Here is a 19,702-nt window from a genome sequence, read left to right as displayed (position 1 = left end):
AGGGTGGGTGCACCAACAGGGCTTATGTTTGTGCATTGTATGTGTATTGGTCTTCAGCTATCTTGATCGTGACTTGGTATTCTGAATCAGACCAAATACCTATGGCCTATTCATTATGACCAGTCATAAATTGTACACCTAGACAGGAGCAAGTCTAAATCAAACTTAGATGGATTTTTCTCAGAGAAACGTCTTTACTTGGGAGGTCTTTCCAGATTTCCTTCCATTGCTTTCTGAACGAAGGGTACCCAACTCTGAACAGTCATTTATGGCTTCTGTTATTTCTCTCCAAGTCAAGTTCTTTTCATGATTTGTTATTACGTTGGACTGTTTGGCAGTCAGTGTTTTCTTGCAGCTTTATTAATTTTCTTAAATTACTGTCCATGAAATTGCCTTTTACTTTTCCTTGATCCTCCATAAAGTTGCAGCAAATTAGAAATGATTGGTTCAGCAATCACAGTAGTCACGTGGGACAATCACATGGATGTGCGTCACTATGACCTGGCGTAGTCAAGACCAGGCTTATGTTTCGTGGTGCAACCGACAAAGTCTAAAGACTGGTCTTAACAAAGACTGACTTAGGAGTTAGGATCATGCTTAGCAAACTGACTACTTAGGGAAATCCATCCAGAAAGCTAAAGCAGCTTTGATTAACCCACACTGGGCCTTTTTTGGGCTATGAAGTAATAGTCATACGACTTAATGTAACATTTCAAATTATATTAAGTAGATGATAAATTGCATTTCCTCACCAGATGCCCAAGAAATTCAAACTGTCTAATCCATGTTGTGCGATGACAAATCTTCAAGTTCACAACACATTCTTCAGAGCAAACTGTTCCTAGAGTGAAGAGAAATCAGTGAGGGACCTTGTCTACCAGGACCAGGATATTCTAGATATATGACTGCGCATTTTTCAGCAGTATTTCTTAAAAGGCAGGAGGTTCCTGGATGAGTTCTCACTAACATTAACTCATCCATTATTCACAGATAGGTCTCCCTCTGCCTGGGCTCTGCAAGACTGCAAACCCCCTATTAGCATTCAACAAGACGAGTTGTCACAGCCAAACTGAGACAAACATAAAAACGCAATGGAAATCTCTTCACTTGTAATTGCACTGCCACTGTTTTACCTGCATTCCAAGAGTGAAGGGAAGAGGGGAAATTGATTTATGTGCAAATGAAATGGCACTGCCTTAATATACTTTTCTGAGGAAAAAAAAGAAACAAATGTACCTAATGAACAAGCCAAATTCTTCCTCAACTCTTATTCAAGGCACTGGCTGGAAATTGATAAGCCCTTCGCACAGAGTGAACGATATTGATTAGCACTGCCAAATGACTCTGCCTTGCCTGTTCTTCAAGGCAAATGCAAATGCAGAGTCAGTGACATATAGCAGAATAGGAAATAGCAATCAGCTAAACAGCAATGGGCTAAGTCCATTGGCTAAATTGAGTGAAACGCATTAGAGCTTGTTCAGCTGATGGTAGTAGCTATTTATTCACTACAGTTCCTGTGCATCTTCCACTTAAAATTTCTCTCTTACCTTGTCCCCAGTGACTTTAATTATATAGAAATCCAATACAGTGATCTAGTACCCAGCATGGCTCTGTTGGTTTGGATGGAGTCAGAGCCCCACAGTATGGGAAGGTTTCGATTACTCCAAGGTTACCTGTGTAGCAGCAAGATGCTTTTTAAAAGATAGATATAAAAACTCTCTTGGACATGACAGAGACCATAAAAGTTGCAAAGAAAAAGTGCTGCAGGTTTTCCATTGATTTTTTTTTCTATGTCTCTTTGCTCCTTCCCTTCCCTCTCCTCAGGACTACAACAAGTGGAAGACAATGTAGGGAAATGTGTGTGTATTGTTACCCAGTTATGGCACGTAGAGACAGACACAGAAAAAGCCACTGTTTTTCTGAGATTGGCGATTTCTTAACTGGTCTCTGTGAGTCCAGCTGCATCTGTGAAAAAAGTTGTGAAGTCCTTTGTGTCTCCAGAGGGAGCTGCGTCAAGCCTAGCTTTGCGATATCAGAAAATATGCGCTCTCGCCACCTGTTTTTAAATGGAAATTAGTTGCTTGAACGGCAAACAAACCAACCTAACAAACCTATACCCCTTACATTTTTTTCAAGAATACACCTTACTGGAAATGATACTCTCTCCACTTTCTCTTATATTGTAGCCACACAACTTCTGCATGTCACTGCCCCAATATGAAGGGTTGCCCTTAAAAACTCTGGACTGGTTCTGCAGTGCAAGTTGTAATCCCTCTCATTTTTCCCACCCAGTTTTAGCATCAAAAGCTGGGAAACTGCCCTCACTTACTGTAAGCCTCATAAATTGCTGCAAGTGATGTCACTCAAGTCAGTGTTGTTTTGGCCTGAAGACTACAAATTTGAAAATTAAAATAACCCTGGGGGTGTGGAGTTTACCAAACCTCTATAGCCTGCTTCCGTTCTGTGCTTGAGGCTAACAGCTAGAGGCTACAGAACATTAGCCACAACTAGCATAATATGCTCGAATTTCCAACTTAACTGTCAGCAGTCTGCGTTTCCTAGTGCATTGCGAATAATGCAGGAGATATGGCTAAAATCTTCTATCACAGTATGTTATTTTATATCATCAGTAGATACCAAGATACAGTAATTGTTCTGTAAATTTAAGTAAATTTAAAGTAACCATGCCATACTTCATCACATTTGATTTTTTTTTTACTGACATGGTATAATAGAATATTGATGCCAGTGCTGGCAAGATTGATTGGCATGGTGGTCCTGCCTCTGCGCTAAAATTGTTGCCTGTCTTAGTCCCAGCATGGTTCATTAGGGTACATCCTGGTTTATATGTGCATGAAGAACTGCTTCAGCAGCTGTGGCTACTGATTGCCACTTCTGCATGTCAAAGAAAATGTGCATACATTTTCTAATTTGCATCAGCTTTCACAGCCCTTGACTGTAACACTGCTTAAATTTTTTTTTTTTACATACATTTGAATCTGTGCCGCCAGTACGTTCATGTGTCTAAATGACATCTACCTTTTATACCGAGTAGGTTAGCTTCAGTGAAGTTATGCAGAAGCCATTTACAACAAAGTCCAAGTCTTTAAGGGTGAAATCCTTATCCAGTGTGCACCTCTACATTCATTATGATCCTAACAGCTAGTCAAGGGTGTCTCCTCTTGCCTTACACCCTTTGAACCTTCATTTGCACTGTCAGACAAAGAAATGAGTCCATGAATCTTGTGGGCTCGGGTTTAATTAAACTATGTTATATTTCCCCCACCTGGCATTAATCTCACCATAGGAGGTTATAGAGAGGAGGGGTGAGGGGACATGAGGCACAAGTTAGTTAATGGTCTTTACATCCTGATGCTGCAGTGATCTCCAGAAAGCCCCATCGCCCCCTGGTCAAACACTTTGCATTGCAAGGGAAGACTTTTTGCACCGAAGACACATCTACATGCTGGTATTTGTGTGTGGGTATGTGTAAGTGTGTGGCAAGGGCAAGGGGCAAATATTTACTTGGCACCATGTGGTTGGCAGAACAAGCAGATGTACCCGTTTGACCCATACATCATATACAGAAAACCGCAGACACAGCCTCTACTCCTCGTCTTCCAAACACTCCAGCAGAGAGGCGGACCACTACAGAATCCAAATCACAGTTACCCCAACATGAGCCCAGATGACTTATAGAGCCACAGCTTGACTGCCAGAGCAGTGATGCACTGCACTGGTACAGTACAAGAAAGGAAAATGTTCAGTTCTACTCAGAAACCGGAAAGGAAAGGTAGCGCTTTATGAAACTAATAGTTAATTAAACTTACGTTAATACTTATTTCACAGATAATAAACAACATTTTGTATGTATTAATGATTCATATATGATTTGTAAACCTTTGGGAAATCACTACATACAGAGATTGACCACATATTTTTAACACTTAATAATTAGCTTATAACCATCTATAAATATTATAACATTAAATTGCCACTGATGATTATAACACTGGTACTTTCGCATGAAACTTGCATATGTTACATTACCTTACCTTATATTACCTTAAGTCACATGAACTTGCTTTGTGCCTTTATTTTGAAAGTGTAACCCGACATTGCATACTAATCTTAGCTAACTAGACTGTGGAGCCCAGCACATGCAAAAATGATCCGGATGATTATTGTAAACTTGCAAGTGATGTTTATAATACTTCATATACCACAAATGGTTAAAGCTATTACAAGAAACATTCATATTTTGTTGATTTTGCAGCCCCTTGTGGATAAAAGCGGCCGTGTTTCCTCTGTCATAGGCCACAAAATATAATGTCAAACTTATGGAAATAGAAATCTCCTCCTTCTTCATTTTAACTGGCTAACACTACTCACTGTTACTTTGCAAGAGAAAATGTAAGCACAGGTTTGTTTCATCTGATTTCACAGACAATCCAGCCTGGAGGCAGGCAGTAAAAATAACTAAATAGAAATAGTCGATCTTCTCTCAGATGGTCTTGTTTGCTTTGGTCATATCAAGGCATCAGTATTAAATTTAGACAGTTTCATAACCAGTCAGGAACTCCTTGTAGTGGTTTTAATAAATACTGTGTAGTGCATCTATAAACATTATTTGGATGGCCATTATAAAGTTGCAACTGATGTCTATAAAACATTTGAATGTTTGTTAACAGGAAAATAACCAATAATTAAATTTTATTTATTAATGATGCCTATTATAAAGTGTTACCAAGACATCATACTCTTACAGTTTCACACATTGTAATTAGCTGTGGGTTAAAATGCTGCATTGAGAAGAAATATGCATAAGGAAACATGTACTCGTAATCCATCTGTGATGCAATTGCACTCTCATAGGAAATTAATCCAGACCCCTATTTCCTAAATGCTTACTATATCACCACACCCATCTCAGTTCCAATTCCTGAGAAATAAAACTCCATTTCCCACAGTGAGCAGAGACAGAGAGGGCGACACGAGCATAGTTGACGTACAGGCTAAATTGCAGATGTCGTTTCATTAGTGAGCGGCCAGCTCATCTCTCAGAAAACATATCTGACTCTCTGGGGCATCTCTTGTGCATTATGAATGAGACAGCCAAGGCCTGGCTCTACTGGAATAAATTAAAGGCATTTCATGACATTTTGAAAATTAATCTGTTGTTTTTGCTCAGCAGGCACTTGTCACAATGTGGGCGAAAAAGTTTCCATGACTGTCCCAGAGGCGACGAGGGACTAGCTGTCCCCGTCAGTTTCCGTGAACAAAGTTAACAATGCAAACAAGGCATTTTTAGCTGGCAAATTTGTCACTCCCCTTTATACATAGTAATCTGTACAACCTAAAAAAACACTAAATGAAACTGTGAAGACATTCCTTTAAAAGGTCTCTACAGAAAAAAATGCAGAGGAAACTCATTAAAGCAAAGACTCCATTTAGAGTCAATTCACCCCACAGGCAATCATTTTTAAAGTATACATTTAGAAGTGCAAGCGGGGGCAAGTGAAAACAGAATTTCCCTTTTGGGACCAATAAAATATCACATTATTATATACATTCTTTGGAATTAGTGTGATCAGTATATTGTGCATGTTTATCATACTGGCAGGCACATGCCTCAGGGGGATTGGGCTAGAGAGACAGTCTCAACCCTGGAGGAAGCTGTATTCCTCACTGGCATGAAACACACCTGTAACATCAGCAATGTGCAACTCAAGGGCAACTGCTGCTAGTCGTTCCTCTGTGTGTCTACTGTATTCCATTATGCATGAACTTACAGGGGTGCACTTTGTCTTGGCTGGAGTTAAGCTGGGGACCACAGGGGGTGATTAGGACACCGTGTACCTTCTGTTGAACACCCACAACAGCTGCTCTGATGTGGGACCCTCAGAGGTAATGAATGCTCAATGACTCTTGAAACATTCAGAGGGCAAAATATAACTAAATATCACTTGTATTACATTAAAACTAGCTTAACCAGGCAAGATAACCAAAAGTATTCTCAAACAGCGGCTTGAGAGTAGTTAGAAAGCGAGGGAAGGTCACGTCAGATGAACACAACATGGAGTTTCCCAGTGCACTCACTCATGTACCTTTGCCGACAGCAGCTCCAGTGAAGCAGCTGGGGTTGGGTGTCCTAAAGGCCACCTCAGCTGTACTATACTGTACTGTACTATACGTGCAGAGGGAGGAGAGGATATGTCTTATTCACCTCTCTGGCCCAGATTCTCTCAGCCTGCGTGGGGATCTGAACCACTTACATGTGGGTCACACGACCATTTCTTTAACATTTTGGCGACACAACAAATTTCCAAAGGCAAGGGCTGGCTGTTTCAGAAGAAAGAAAACCTTGATCAAAATTACACTGATGTCAATTTCTTGAAAAATAAAAGGAAGAAATAGCAAGTTCATGGGTGAGTCAAGTGTCTGCAGCTAGTGCAGATATGTTCCTAATCACAGGAGGACACTGCAGAGCAAACAGTGCATTTTCATACAGCAGAGATAACAGCTAAGAAGCTGTAAAAGTGACTTTAGATGAGAGCGTTGGTTGATATTGCGGATCTGGACTATAGCTAAAGATTATTTTCACTATAGATTAATCTGCTCATCATTATCTTAATGAACCAATTAACTGTTTTGCCTATAATATGCCATAAAAGAGTGAAAAAAATACCCTTCATAATATCCCAAAGGCCAAACTGATGTATTTATCTTGCATGTTTATGACAGTACAAAACCCAGACAAATTCAATTTACTATAATATATATGACAGTGAAGGCATCAAATCCTGACATTTGAGAAACTGGAACCAGTGATTTTTTGGCTTTAAAAAATAAAAAAAGATTACAAAGCTGTTCTGATACCAGTTTTCCTTCCTGATACCAATTCTGATACCTGAACTTTGGGTATGGAGTACACTTATTTTGAATGATAGTAAACCTGTGATATGGTTTGCAATATTAAAAGGAATGATACTTTTTACATTATTATTCTCATTTTCATTGAAAATGACCGTGGTGTGATTTTAGCGGGGATCTGTACCAAAAAATCATAAAAAAAAACTGAGGAAGAAACTGATAAAAACGGATTTAAATTGATTTTTAGAGAAATAAAGGTTAAAGGATGGTAAGAAAATACCAATACACTTATTGTGATATTATGTTTTGTGATATTGTATCAATTCTCAAAAACACTGTATCATGATACACACAAAGATCCATAGCATGTGTTTAAAAGTTTAAAACCCCACCTGCTAGTTAACAGTGGTGATACCCATCTTCACTGTTCTGACAGCATTAAAAACTAAACTTTTTTCAACTCAAGACTTTATGCATATGGTGGTGTGTTTTTTATGCTGCAACAGTCCTAAAATTATGATATATAATTATAAATTAGAAATCGGCCTGCTTACAGTATCAGAATATATCACAATGTAATGAATTGTAACCCAGTATTGTGTTAAGTTTTTTTTTTTATCTCCAGATTCTTGCCAATACACAGCCCTCAAAGGTTGGCACTGACAGTCAAGTGCCACCACTAGACTCATGTAAGCTTTCATGAAGGACTGTTTGCTTCCTGAGTGGACTGAAACAAGGGAGCTGAACTGGCCGAGTGAGGACTCTCAGGATAAGCAACCAAGCAATATGAGGCAGTTGTACTGGGGAATGAAAAAAAATCAAATGAAGTTAGTATGGCAGTGTGTGTATGGATGTGATTGTAAGTGTGTACCTGCACTTCTTCCATGTCTGCCTGTCTACCTGTCTGTCAGTCAGTCTACCTGCCTGTGTGCATGGTTCTGTGTGAAGGCCAGTAAGAAGAATAGAAGACAGCGAGAAGCGAAGAAGTGCTGTCAGTCAGTGCTGGCTGAGCAGGGAGCTGATGGGAGCAGGAGGGGAGGCGCTTGGCGGGCCGGAGCCATGCACTATTCAGGCATCATTCAGACGGAGCGCGACCACTGGGGCAAAACACCACACGGTTCTGGGCAACACACTCACACACACGTGAATACCACACACACCTGCCAAACTGGGGTTTGCATTCTGCAGCAGCAGCAAATCCAACATCAAGACTGCCGCATTTAAGTTTTGGACCAAAGTAGTCCAGCAATCAATAAAATCTCTTGCTTTAACGTGCTTTAACACGCTTTTCACTGGAAAATGCAAAATTAAGAGAACTTGAGCACTTTCCATTAAGGTTGTCCATGTTTTTAAAACAATACAGTACTAACTTTTGATAGTATTAAATGCACCAAAGCTATAAAAAAATTATCCAAGTGTTCATTTGAGACCTCATTTCAGTACACTCTTAATTGTCCTACCTGAAATTTTGCTTGCAACATAGCAAAACCAGATGTTTTTCATTGACTTTTAAGTGCCAGCAAGCTGTTAATTTAAAAAAAAAGAATATTTTATGCTGGTATCAGAAGAGGTATCAAGTATCTTTTTTTTTTTTTTACACTAGCATTGTATCAAAATTAAAAATTCTGGTGTAGTAACAACTCTACTTTCCACACCATTACAATTAGGGCTGTGTACTAGCAAGAATCTGGCCATATGATACATATCACAATACAGGAGTTACAATTCAATTTTATCTAATTTACATGAGGTTGAAACGGAACTTCTATTCAGTCTGGAAAGCTTGTGTAGTTTGTGCAATCTCACTTGTGTCGTGGCGTCCTTCCTGTGGGATGCTGTAGGATTCTGGCTTGTGACATTACCATTCCATGCTGCATCCATAGTGTCTATGTTTGCTATTTTATGTTCTAAATTGAAAACGTTACTGTTTGTTAGTGTTTATTAATATGTTTGTTCAGAGCATTGTGGTTTACAGTGATTTGTGTTGGTAATTTTATTTTTTTTTGGCTGGTTTATTGATACACCATGAGCGGGGTGGCTGTTTTTCATTTTCATTTCTTCACTCCAGCTGCATCGTAGCACAGGAATTTGAAACACTTCTTTTCCCTTCCCTTATAGTACACACTAATGTTGAAAAGTGAAAAACATAATTCAGTTTTTATTTTGCACTGCCTGATGAATGCCATACATCAATACCAGGCCTAGATACCAATACTGGATCAAACTGGCCCATCTCTTAAACACAACACAAAATGAACCACTGACATGAATTTTTGCATGTATCACAACATCACAATGCAGTGTTTTTAAGAATTGATATAGTATCAGAAAAGTTTGAATAAATTATTTTTAAAAATGAAAATTTGCAATACTCAAGTATATTACTATATTCATACACCCCTCATATTACAATGTGTGTCAGTTATGTCATCCAAAGCAACTGTGTGATACCCATGAAAGTCTTGGATCATATTGCTGTGATAAAAAAAAAAAAATGTAGGCAAATACCGCCCCTCCCTTCCCTTGCTGAAGGCATTGTCCCGATGTCATCTGAAGCTATTTTGCCAGTGAGGTCAGAAAAACAATACAATCAGGACAGACACCTTTATCATGCAGTGTATTAAAAAGTTAAGCTCCCCTCCTATAAACCTTGAATGCTGTGAGAGAGTCCTGAACGGTCTAACTCATCTAAAGGACAAAGTGATGGCGCCAGGGAGCAGACGGCTCGTAAACTAATGGGACTCTTGTAAAAAGATACTCCCCCCTGGATTATACCTGCTCAGGAGGCCTGATGGATGGCCCAGATGGCTGGGAGAGGACACCGAGCATAGACGAGTGGTACAGGTGTGAGAGCGTGTGTGTGTGTGTGTGTGTGTGTGTTCTTTTGTGTGCTATAACAAGGACTTGTATAGTCAATTCCCTGGAGCTCGCCTTGCCTTTAACTGATTTAGATGAAACAGCTTCCAAAATATCTAACCTGGTGACATTTGTCTTTAAAAAGGAAAACAGTTTTATGAGGGCATATGTAGATATTTTGAAATTCAGTTATCTTACTTTTCCAGGTGTATTGGAAAGAACACATTTCCACATTTCAGCTATTCTAAAAACAACTTGTTAATATGCTAAACTGAAACCAGTGCAGAGCAGGATAATGAGCCACCACAGTGCAACCGGTAGTGAAAGTGGTAAATGCTAATGGGAGGGCTGCAAGACGAGGTCTGAAACCTGTTAGCCACAGTGTTGCACATTCCTGACCAAAAATGACTCAAACCCTGTCGCTGAGAAATCCAATCCTAATCATCCAATTTGCACATATGTGAGTGCGCGCACACACACACATACACACACACACACTATGTCTGAATGCTACTCAACTGACAAGTGTAGGTTAAAAGCTTCTTTCCAAATAACTATAGATGTTTTCCTTGTCTACAAGGGCTTATGTTACCTTCCATACTGCTATATACATCCTACATGTATATAGCACTGTAGAGCTGAAACAAATAAATAATTAGTCAATCAACAAAAGTTAATCTGCATCAATTTTGATAACCAATTAATCGTCAGTCAGTGAAGTTGGATGAGGAGGCTGAGTGAGAAGCACACTGGACTGCATCTCCCAGTCACGAATGATAAAATGACAGGTAAGTTAGTTGTGATATAGTTTGCTTGCTGCCCTGCCATGCTTGACTTTTAGCTCATCCTTCTTCTCTTGAAAGTTTTTTTCAATGCATTTAGTCACGGTAACTTTAGCTCTCAATGGCTTAATGTACTCAGGCCCAGTGTGACATCACTAAACTAACTCTTTGAACCCCTTGCCCTCTACCACACTGTTTGGTCTTAATTAGTTATTTGATAATATTTAAATGCCATGATTGACAGCTGAGACTGATTAAAAGTTTGGCTCCAATGCTGGTCTGGCTGGTTTTTCCTCATTGCTGGATGAATCAATGGTGTTATGAAAAGAATTCTGAACCTCATTGTTAGCCTTTGGAATAAAAAAAGCCTGTGACAGAGGAAAGGAATATTAATCATGTATAAACTTATAATAGCATCCATGTTTAACAGAATCGATAAAACAAATCTCTGGTTGTCCAATCAGTCACAATTCTTTTCTTCAAGTTAGAAAATGACTAAATATAGATAATGAATTGCAGGATTAAAGTGAAACTGTTGTCAGTGGACACAATATGTCTTCTACTGCACATAAAGCAGAGAACAGGTGTGAACTCTGAGGGCTAAAGTGTGTTCAGTCAAGCTTCTCTTAGAAAAGAAAAGGATGAAAAATTCACATGGAAGACCACCACGTAACAATGAATAAACTAAGCCAGACAGCCTGGGAGGCTACTGACACAGGAGACAGCTGGTGGTTGGACCAACCTTATTAAGTCAGGTGTTTTGCCTGGGGATGTGCTGGGAGGCAGCACACACACACACATGAACATTTATGAACACATGCATACATACATACCACTGACTGTTAGTCCTGTTACCATGCGAGAAACACGCAAGGGAGGACAATTTTAAAGCAGGGGGGGGAAAAAGCAGGAAATAACACAACGCTGTGACTTCAAGATTTAGCATTTCTCACCATAGCTACTTTCTAAGAATAGGACAAAACTTACAGTGCATTTTCTCTTCTTTCTCTCAAGATTTCTGGTTATTAAGCCTTTAAATAAAAGCGGAACCTTCTACTAAGTATTCACATAGAACCCTTCTCTGTAAAAGTTGCCATATTTCTCAGAGATTTACCTATGTAGACAGTCTAATGCTGTATTATCTCTTCTTCTATGCTCCCCAAGCCTGTGACACACACCTCTGAAATTGTCACACATGGACAGCACTTTCAAACGAGGCATTAGGACTGAGTTAAATTGAATTACATCGCCACTTCCCACTTTGATGGCAGCTATTAACTTTGCAAACAGTGCTGATGGTAAGCCTATCATATGGTGGCTGCTGTGTAACAGGATTGCGGATTGTGGCACTACAGAGTGCGGAGCAAGCGACTGTGGCGGAAAGTAGCAGGCCTACTCTAACCGTAGTTGCTGCAGTGAGGGTGACGACAGGTTGGGGAGAAGCGTACTGTAGCAGTGGAGGTGTAACAAAGAGCTGCAGCACCCCCAACAGAGGGTAGAGACACACCGTCAGGCAGAAAGACAATGAAAGGAAGTGTGTGCGTTTATTCTTGTGGGCAGTTATTTGCTGTATTTTCTGTTTTCTTATTGTTGGCCAGCAGCTTCTTAGTGTTTGTGTGTTCTCGTATGATGTTTATGGTGTTGATGTGTTTGTGAACATGTGCAGGAAGAAGTACATGTGTGAGGTCTCTCACTCTGCTTCATGTAATGACCACACAAAGAGCAAACAGAAAGTAGGGGAAAAAAAGAAGAAGAGAAAGTGAGACAAACAAGGAAAGGAACTGATGAAAAAGGGGAAGTGAAAAGATAGAGTAAGGATAAACTGCCAAGAAGGAGAAGAGGGGAAAAAGACCATTGCCATAGCAACAGCAGTATTTCTGCCATCCAGCAATAACTGCTTGATGTCAGATGCCAGCTCTTGGTATTAAAATCGATTAAAAAGAAAAAGATATGCAGAAAGTCTGTAAAATCAGGCATTGTGACTTATAGACCATCACAGAGCAAGCGGCTTACAGAATGTATATGACACTACACACAGTCCAGGGGGAAAGAAAAACATTATGATGGATACACAGACACAAATCAACCACATACACAAACACAACTTCATCCTGAATTTTGAACAGAGCTGCCAGGAAAACAATAAGTTGTGTTTAGGAGCTGAGAAGCTGAAAACTATTACAAACTCCAGAAAATGTGTCAGACCATCTAGTGCTGCATTTATGAAGTTGTTTCCCCTCATTGTTGGCATGCAGTGAAAATATCATGGATTGTTATTGTTCTGTATTTACTGTTGCGTAACACAGCTCCCTCTGTCTCTTTCACTTGTGTTATCAGCTCGTTTGCACTCTCTCTCTTCTCTTATCTGTTTTTTTTTAAATGAGTCAGGGCTTGTTTTGTAGTAAACAACAAAAAATGTCCACCCCTTGTCCTGATATGGATATTAGGACAGTAGTTCTTTGTTGTTCTCTGAATGAAGCAATGGCTCAAAAGCAACTTTTTTCCTCAGTGTCCCACAACTGTCCCTAATTCTACTTTGAACTGTCACTGGCTTAAAAACCATTGTACCAAACTGAAGTCCTTTTTTGTTGGTCACTGTGAAATTGGTGCTCATTAAATCTGTCATTAAGACTTGCACAATAGGTTATACAAAAGTGAAATTATTGTTTAGACACTTATATACACTGCATGTTAGATGACATGTACAGTAAGAGAACACATGTACTGACAATGACCAGTACAGTGCAGTTTAATTAGCACAGGAACTTCTTGTGCACAGATATTACGTAAAAACAACTGTGAATAATACTGTAACATTTCATGACCGTACACACAGAGCCAAATTTTATTTATATACTCAGCTGCCCTCAGGTCTGCTGCTGCTAGCTTGATGGATTCACCTTCTCTGATCTACAAATACCACAAAGATTCAACAAAATGTAGTGCTGCATGTAGTGCTGCAAGTAACGATTATTTTCATCGTTGATTCATCAATTAATATTTGTTTGCCTATAACATTTTATATAATGGTGAAAAATGTTTCCCAAAGGCCAAAATGACATACTCAGATGTCTTGTTTTGCCCCAAACCAAAAGAAATTCAGTTTGTTGTCATAGAGGAGTAAAGAAACCAGAAAATATTCACATTGAAGAAGCTGGAAACATTTTTTTTCTCAAAAAAAAAAATAGTTGGCTATTAATTTAATAATTAGTTAAAAATTGATTAATCATTGCAGCTCTAACTGCATCTTTTTCAAAAGTTACTACAAGTAATAATCCAAAACAATTAATAAACATGAACTCATGAGTAACTAACAATACATTTCTACCAAAGCCTGACAAATGGAAAATTCACAGATTACCAATATAGTGGCCAATGGTAAATTTTTGAGCTGAAAAGAAAATAAACATTTAATTAAAAATGTGAATTGTGCATCAATTTTGTACCAATTTGCCTATGCAAAGCCACCCAGAACGTTGATTTCTTAAATAAATTACTTTATTAATGAACACTAAGTTAAACAATAAAAACAACCAATTGTGGAGATGAACACTGAGAAGATAAAGAATAAAATAACAATTAGTTAAATAAGCATCAGCACTGTTCAGTATCACCTGGGACACAAATTAAATTTAGCCTCTGGCTCCTCTAGTTAAAATGCAGGTTCAGTTCCACAAAAAGTTCTTGGTGATAAATTCATTTTTAACATTACAATTTTCAGTTTTAAGCAGTTCAACCAGTGAGTGTTTCTGTGATTTGTTCAAAATCTGGGTTATAATGTTGTGATTGTTTTGATCTAGACTTAAGTAAATCAGTTGCCAAAAAAAACAAAAAATGTTAAATATTTGCTGAGTCAATCTTCTTAAACGTCTAGTCTAAATATTCAAACATATTTCTTAAATCTGACAGCTTAGGTAAAAATATATGTAGTTGTTTTAAGTGTTGCATTAACAGGAAGCGGAAATAATGAAGGGACTGGCTAAATCGTTTTTTTCTCCTTTTTCTCAGTCTCCCAGCTGAAATAACTCCCTCCTCAACAAGCGTACAGTGGGTGCTATGTTCAGGTTCACTCAACAGACAGGCTCGCCTCAGGACATCAGGAATAATTAGCCGAGATCAACCTGACATCAATCACCCTGCTCTCTCACACACACACACAGGTCATCACCTTCTACATGACCTTACATGCTAAACAGACCCCTGTCACAACCTGTCACAAGGCTCAGTGGAGTGGGGGTGGGTTGGGGGGGCGATAAAGATGTCAATGCAAAGGAGATCATGAAGGCAAGTTGGGCAGATTTTACATGGTCAAAAAAACAGAAAAGAAGACACTGAAAAGTGAGAAAACCAGGTGGAAACGTGTGTGTGATGTTGCCTTTTTTTAACCATCTTTGACTACACCCTCTGACAAGACTAACTATGCCATGACACAAAGCGGAGGGAGCCAAAATTCTAGTTATGGCTGAGTCTATCATTTCAGAAAATAACACACTTTCACACACTGACCAACACGATCAGACAGAGACAAACACACTTGTGGACTCCAGAGACTGGCATCCCTGACATGTCGGGGGGCTTGGCCCAAAAACATGGATGCCTCTGCAATTAATTACACCAGTCAAGCGAGGCACTAACCAACGCCCCCCCCCCCCCCCCCCCCTTAAGCTCAAGGACAGTCGGCCGAGTTTCTCTTTTACACAAGAGGGCATCGTCCCCACTGACAGTGTCTACTGTTATGTGTGGGAATTTGTATGAGTGGAAATGTGTCACAGACAGCATGCAGGGACAATGACCTCCGCTATAAGGACAAGGAGTTTAATCGCTTAACTGAAAACTCCAAAAATCTGCTAATGTGTAAATGATGAAATGCTCCAAGTGGAAATTACATCATTATTACAGAAAAACTTCCAACACTAAGGTTCAAAAAAGACTCATATCTACAAACAATAGTATTTACTACAATGATTTTGTTACAGTGGTTTTAAATTCCATCAGATGGTGGCGATTTCATTTTTTTCTTTTTTGTATCCTCATCTATATCCCAGTCTTTGCTGCCGCAATGACCCAATTTCCCCATGGGGATCATTAAAGTTTCATCTTATCTTATCTTATCTGCCCCTATCCCTCTCCCTTCCCCTATCACCCCTCATCACCCCCCTCCCCCAATCCTTCACTTAATTATGTCCCGTGAATGAAGTTCATCTTTCATGCTGCCAGCAGCCGGCAGCGTGGCTCGCCCGTTCTGGGCTATCTAATCATGGTGCAGAGACTAAACTAAATTTAGACAGCCGGCTTGTGATGCCTGGCAGGCCCTAATGGGGGCTGACATCTCGAGACACTCTGCTGATGTACAGGATACACTCAACTGCAACCACCGTTGACTAACGCTGATGACTTGTGAACCAGTTTGTTTGCTTCCAAAAGTTTTCAAGGGGATCACACACAGAGGTGAAGCACTGCTGACTAAGGCCATTCAAACTTAATGAAATCTAGCATTTACATTTCAGGACTGTAGCCAACACCCCTGGTGTGTGTACACCTCCAAGTGATCTACGTGTGGCAAGTAAAGCAGTGGCAACAAGAGGAACAAACACACACTTATAATCAAATTGTAAACCAATCAGCAATATCTATTGACAGAATATGACTTGTGGATGTAAGTGAACAAACGTACTAAGGAATATCTGAGGAATTGTTTGGGCTTTCTGTTCAAATGCACATAATTGAAGAGAATTTTGACACCTGCAAATAAAAGCCTGAGTGTTAAGATTCTGCCCCTCTCTGCTTGAGTAAATCTTAACTGATTCTGGGCACATATCAGGTGAGAAAAATAATATAACACATAAAAAAACAATAATATGTTTCTTTTTCCTGGAGAATCAGAAATGAATCCTGATTGTGCAGGACTTTGACATTTAAATCTGCTCATAATATAAAGTCTAATCTGTCTAACTGTAAAATAATCGTCAGGTCAGTAAGTGTCTCTGATACATGGTTTGTCCAATCTCTAGCTGATTTTTCAAGTGTTCATTCATAACTAAATGTCAAATTTAAGGGATGTTTGTGCCCTATATTTGCTTTAAAATGTTATTTTATGTTAAAGGAATAGAAAAAAGGAAAACATCAGTTAATGTTGTCACCAGATTATCTATCACATATCTGTGTATATCGCTATCTTTTATCTTTTTCAAAAATCCTGCATGTGTCAGTCTATACTGAAAATGTCTCAAAATAAAAGCTTTCCAATAATGGAACTATGCCATCTGAATCACTGTGCAGCTTGTACTGTATGTACAACAGATGGAGGAAGTGTTGAGTTTGCATTCAAAGCAAACAACACAAACAGAGCAGATTAGAAAACTGAGAGGATTCTTACTGAAATATGATACAGGATACAGAGAAAGCTGAATAAAAACCCCGTTTCTAATAATAGCCAGTGTCAAATTAAAGCCTGGTAGCCTCTTCAGTTGTGGTAAATTAAGTCCACAGCTACCATTTGAGAATGGAGGCTACGGTATTTAAATTGTTTCATTTCCGCTTTGAAATATCTCAGACACAGTCCTTTTGTATTTAGCATATTTAGGGTATTTAGACATAGCACATAACCCATTCTCTTGCTAAGCAATGCACTTTTTTAATTGTCTCCCCGGTCTCACTTCATGCTCCTCTTGTGTCAGGCGCACTCAGCACACACACATACACACACAAAATGCAGCATACACACACAAAAATCACTCAAGGACAACAGATGTACATCCTTGATGTTCACACAGAACAGAGGGCTCTTAACAGACATTTTACCAAGAGTTCGACCCTGCATCCTCCCCTGCTAATCCACATAAAACAATTTTTTTTTTTAGGTGGATCAGTCTCTGTGCTTTTGCCATAACTGACTGAGGTCAAGGGAACAAACTTCTAACTTTGATTTACAGCAGTATTTTTCTTTGGTCACAAACTTTCACAGCCTGCACAAATCATCTGCCCTCTGAATTCAGAGTTTCATGTCCAAGCAAGACAACCTTAACAAAACCCCGACTAGTATGAAAGACTGCTATAGGTTATGATGGAGTTTTATAAAGTTAGTGTTGTTAGTTCAAAGAACAAAGGATTTACCTCCATTTTCAGCATCTTATATGACCTTTTGTATTACTGTTAACTGACATGCTAAATAATATAAACCAGAAGGATATATTTACTGTACTAAGTCATAAATGGCCATGATATATCAGCACAGATTAAGAAAAAGTGCTCAGTTGAAATAGGTTACTTGCTTCTCAAAACAACAGTACAACCAGCACCATTTTCTGTTTATGAGTCATAAGAAATCATTAATAACCTTTTAGAAGGAGCAGTTGTTTATAGTGATTAAACTGAGCAATGTGCTAATGAAGTCTGGAGTTGAAGTTCAGTGACTGCTTGTCTTTTGACTTCCAGAGTGTATTTTCAGAGCAGTCGGCTTTTGTTTTCAGGGTAACAGGTTTAACTTTACATTAATTGACAATTAACAGTTATAAAAAGCAGATCAGCCAGAATTGAAGGACGCATCATTGCTTGCCGTTGTCAAAGTATAATGTTGAAGGTTCAGTGCTCCTGCAGCCTGCAGGTAACCTGCCTGGGCAGGAGGGGATGGGGGTAAAAAGCTCGCTTCAACAATTGACCGTACATCAAATAGGATTCTGATCCATTCCAACTGGCTATTAGGGCTACAGTACTCATTTCTGAACACAAGCATGATACTTATCGATTAAACAAAAATCAATGTTTTACCAGCTTCATTCCATGCAATCTTTGCGTTAAAAACTTCAAAAAATGTAGAAACTCTTCAGTTTCATTGCAGCTACTGCTCCGTAACAGTGAGCATTAGTATTTCATCACATAACATTCTGTTTGTAAGTAACAGATTGGTCACAGGCTGGATCTCAACATGTACAGTTGGACAGGCTCTGCACACAAACTCGTCCAATAACCATTTTGATGTAGTTAATCTAGTCATCAACAAGTTGACGAGTAGCAGTTGCCAAAAGTAAGTTTCAGAGGACACAAAGTCAACTGTAAAGAGGGAGGTCTGCAAGGATTTCATGGCCACTGGGGTGGCAGTGGTAGCAAACAGTCTCTGGGGTTGGATAAACAATAAAGGCCTGTCGTTTGGTTAGAACAAAGGCCTGTCATTTGCTTTTGTTGTTGGTGGTATTTTTTCCCCTTGTAATCTGCATGTCCAGATGGCTGGATGACTTTCCCACTCACAGCATCGTTAAAAGCGCAGCACAGCTGGCAGACAGAGTGGGCGAACCAAGAGTGAGGAGCAAAAGAGCGCAAGGAAATGAAAAAGTAAAAGACCTCAGAGAGGAAAAAGAAAAAAGGCAAAACCAGACAAAAGCTGAGGAATGTAGAGCGAGACAAGAGCAATAGGGAGACAAGTGGACTGTGCAAGAGCGCACATCGTAACTGACAGATAAGTGGAGACTTTTGGATGAGTATCTCTTACCCAGATCTGTGTTGGGCCCAGCCAGCAACTGTTTGAACTTATCCAGACGGGACGCTTCCCTCTCGGTCATGGCCGGGGTGCCAGATGTGTTCTGGTCAGCCATGCGAGCGACGAGTGGGATGACGGGTGGCCGGTGGGGCAGAGACCGTTGTCTGTGGAGGGCTGCACGCTCACCTGCTGCATCTGGCGGGAGGATAAGGAGTTGAGACATAAACACACAACAAATGGAGGGCTTACAGATGAGTGTGCAGAGAATCTTATAGCCATGTTGAAGGCCTTCAGCTTCTGTAAATACATGTAAACAATGCTATGTTGGAAACATGATTTTATATTTACATAGTTTCCGCATGCAGAATATCTTTTTCTTGAATTCACCTTTAATATCTCATTTCAAAGTTCTTTTATAAAACCTTGAATACTGGTAGTTTCAAAAATCGTGCTAGCAGTTCAAAGAGGCTGTAGTAAGCACACTCACAATGACAACTTAAACATTCTGAGGTTTACCAAAAATAATATTTATCATGTTCACCATTTTAGTTTAAAGCCGACCAGGGCAAAATGCATCCTGGGGGCCAGATCCAGCCCACTGAAAGACTCCATGTGTCATGAGTACTTAGAAATATTGCAATTAAAATCCAACAAAGACACCATGAAAAAAAAATTCCTCACCCCTGGTTTAAAGTATTAGTATGCAAATTATTTGCTA

General features: G+C 39.4%; 1 protein-coding gene across 3 annotated transcripts in view; it reads right to left on the bottom strand.

The window, feature by feature from the left end:
- Nucleotides 1-19,702, bottom strand: part of tbc1d22a (TBC1 domain family, member 22a) — a 159,428-nt gene that overhangs the window by 128,651 nt on the left and 11,075 nt on the right. For all 3 annotated transcript variants that reach the window (XM_084711034.1, XM_084711036.1, XM_084711035.1), the window contains exon 5: nt 18,997-19,179. In XM_084711034.1, coding sequence (XP_084567160.1) covers nt 18,997-19,179 — 183 coding nt within the window. The remainder of the gene's footprint in view (nt 1-18,996; nt 19,180-19,702) is intronic.

Source organism: Lutjanus erythropterus, chromosome 22 (assembly GCF_056507025.1).
Source record: "Lutjanus erythropterus isolate fLutEry1 chromosome 22, fLutEry1.hap2, whole genome shotgun sequence".
Lineage (NCBI taxonomy): Eukaryota > Metazoa > Chordata > Actinopteri > Lutjaniformes > Lutjanidae > Lutjanus > Lutjanus erythropterus.
Note: the sequence above shows the minus strand (reverse complement) of the source record. Positions and strands in the feature narration are given on the sequence as shown.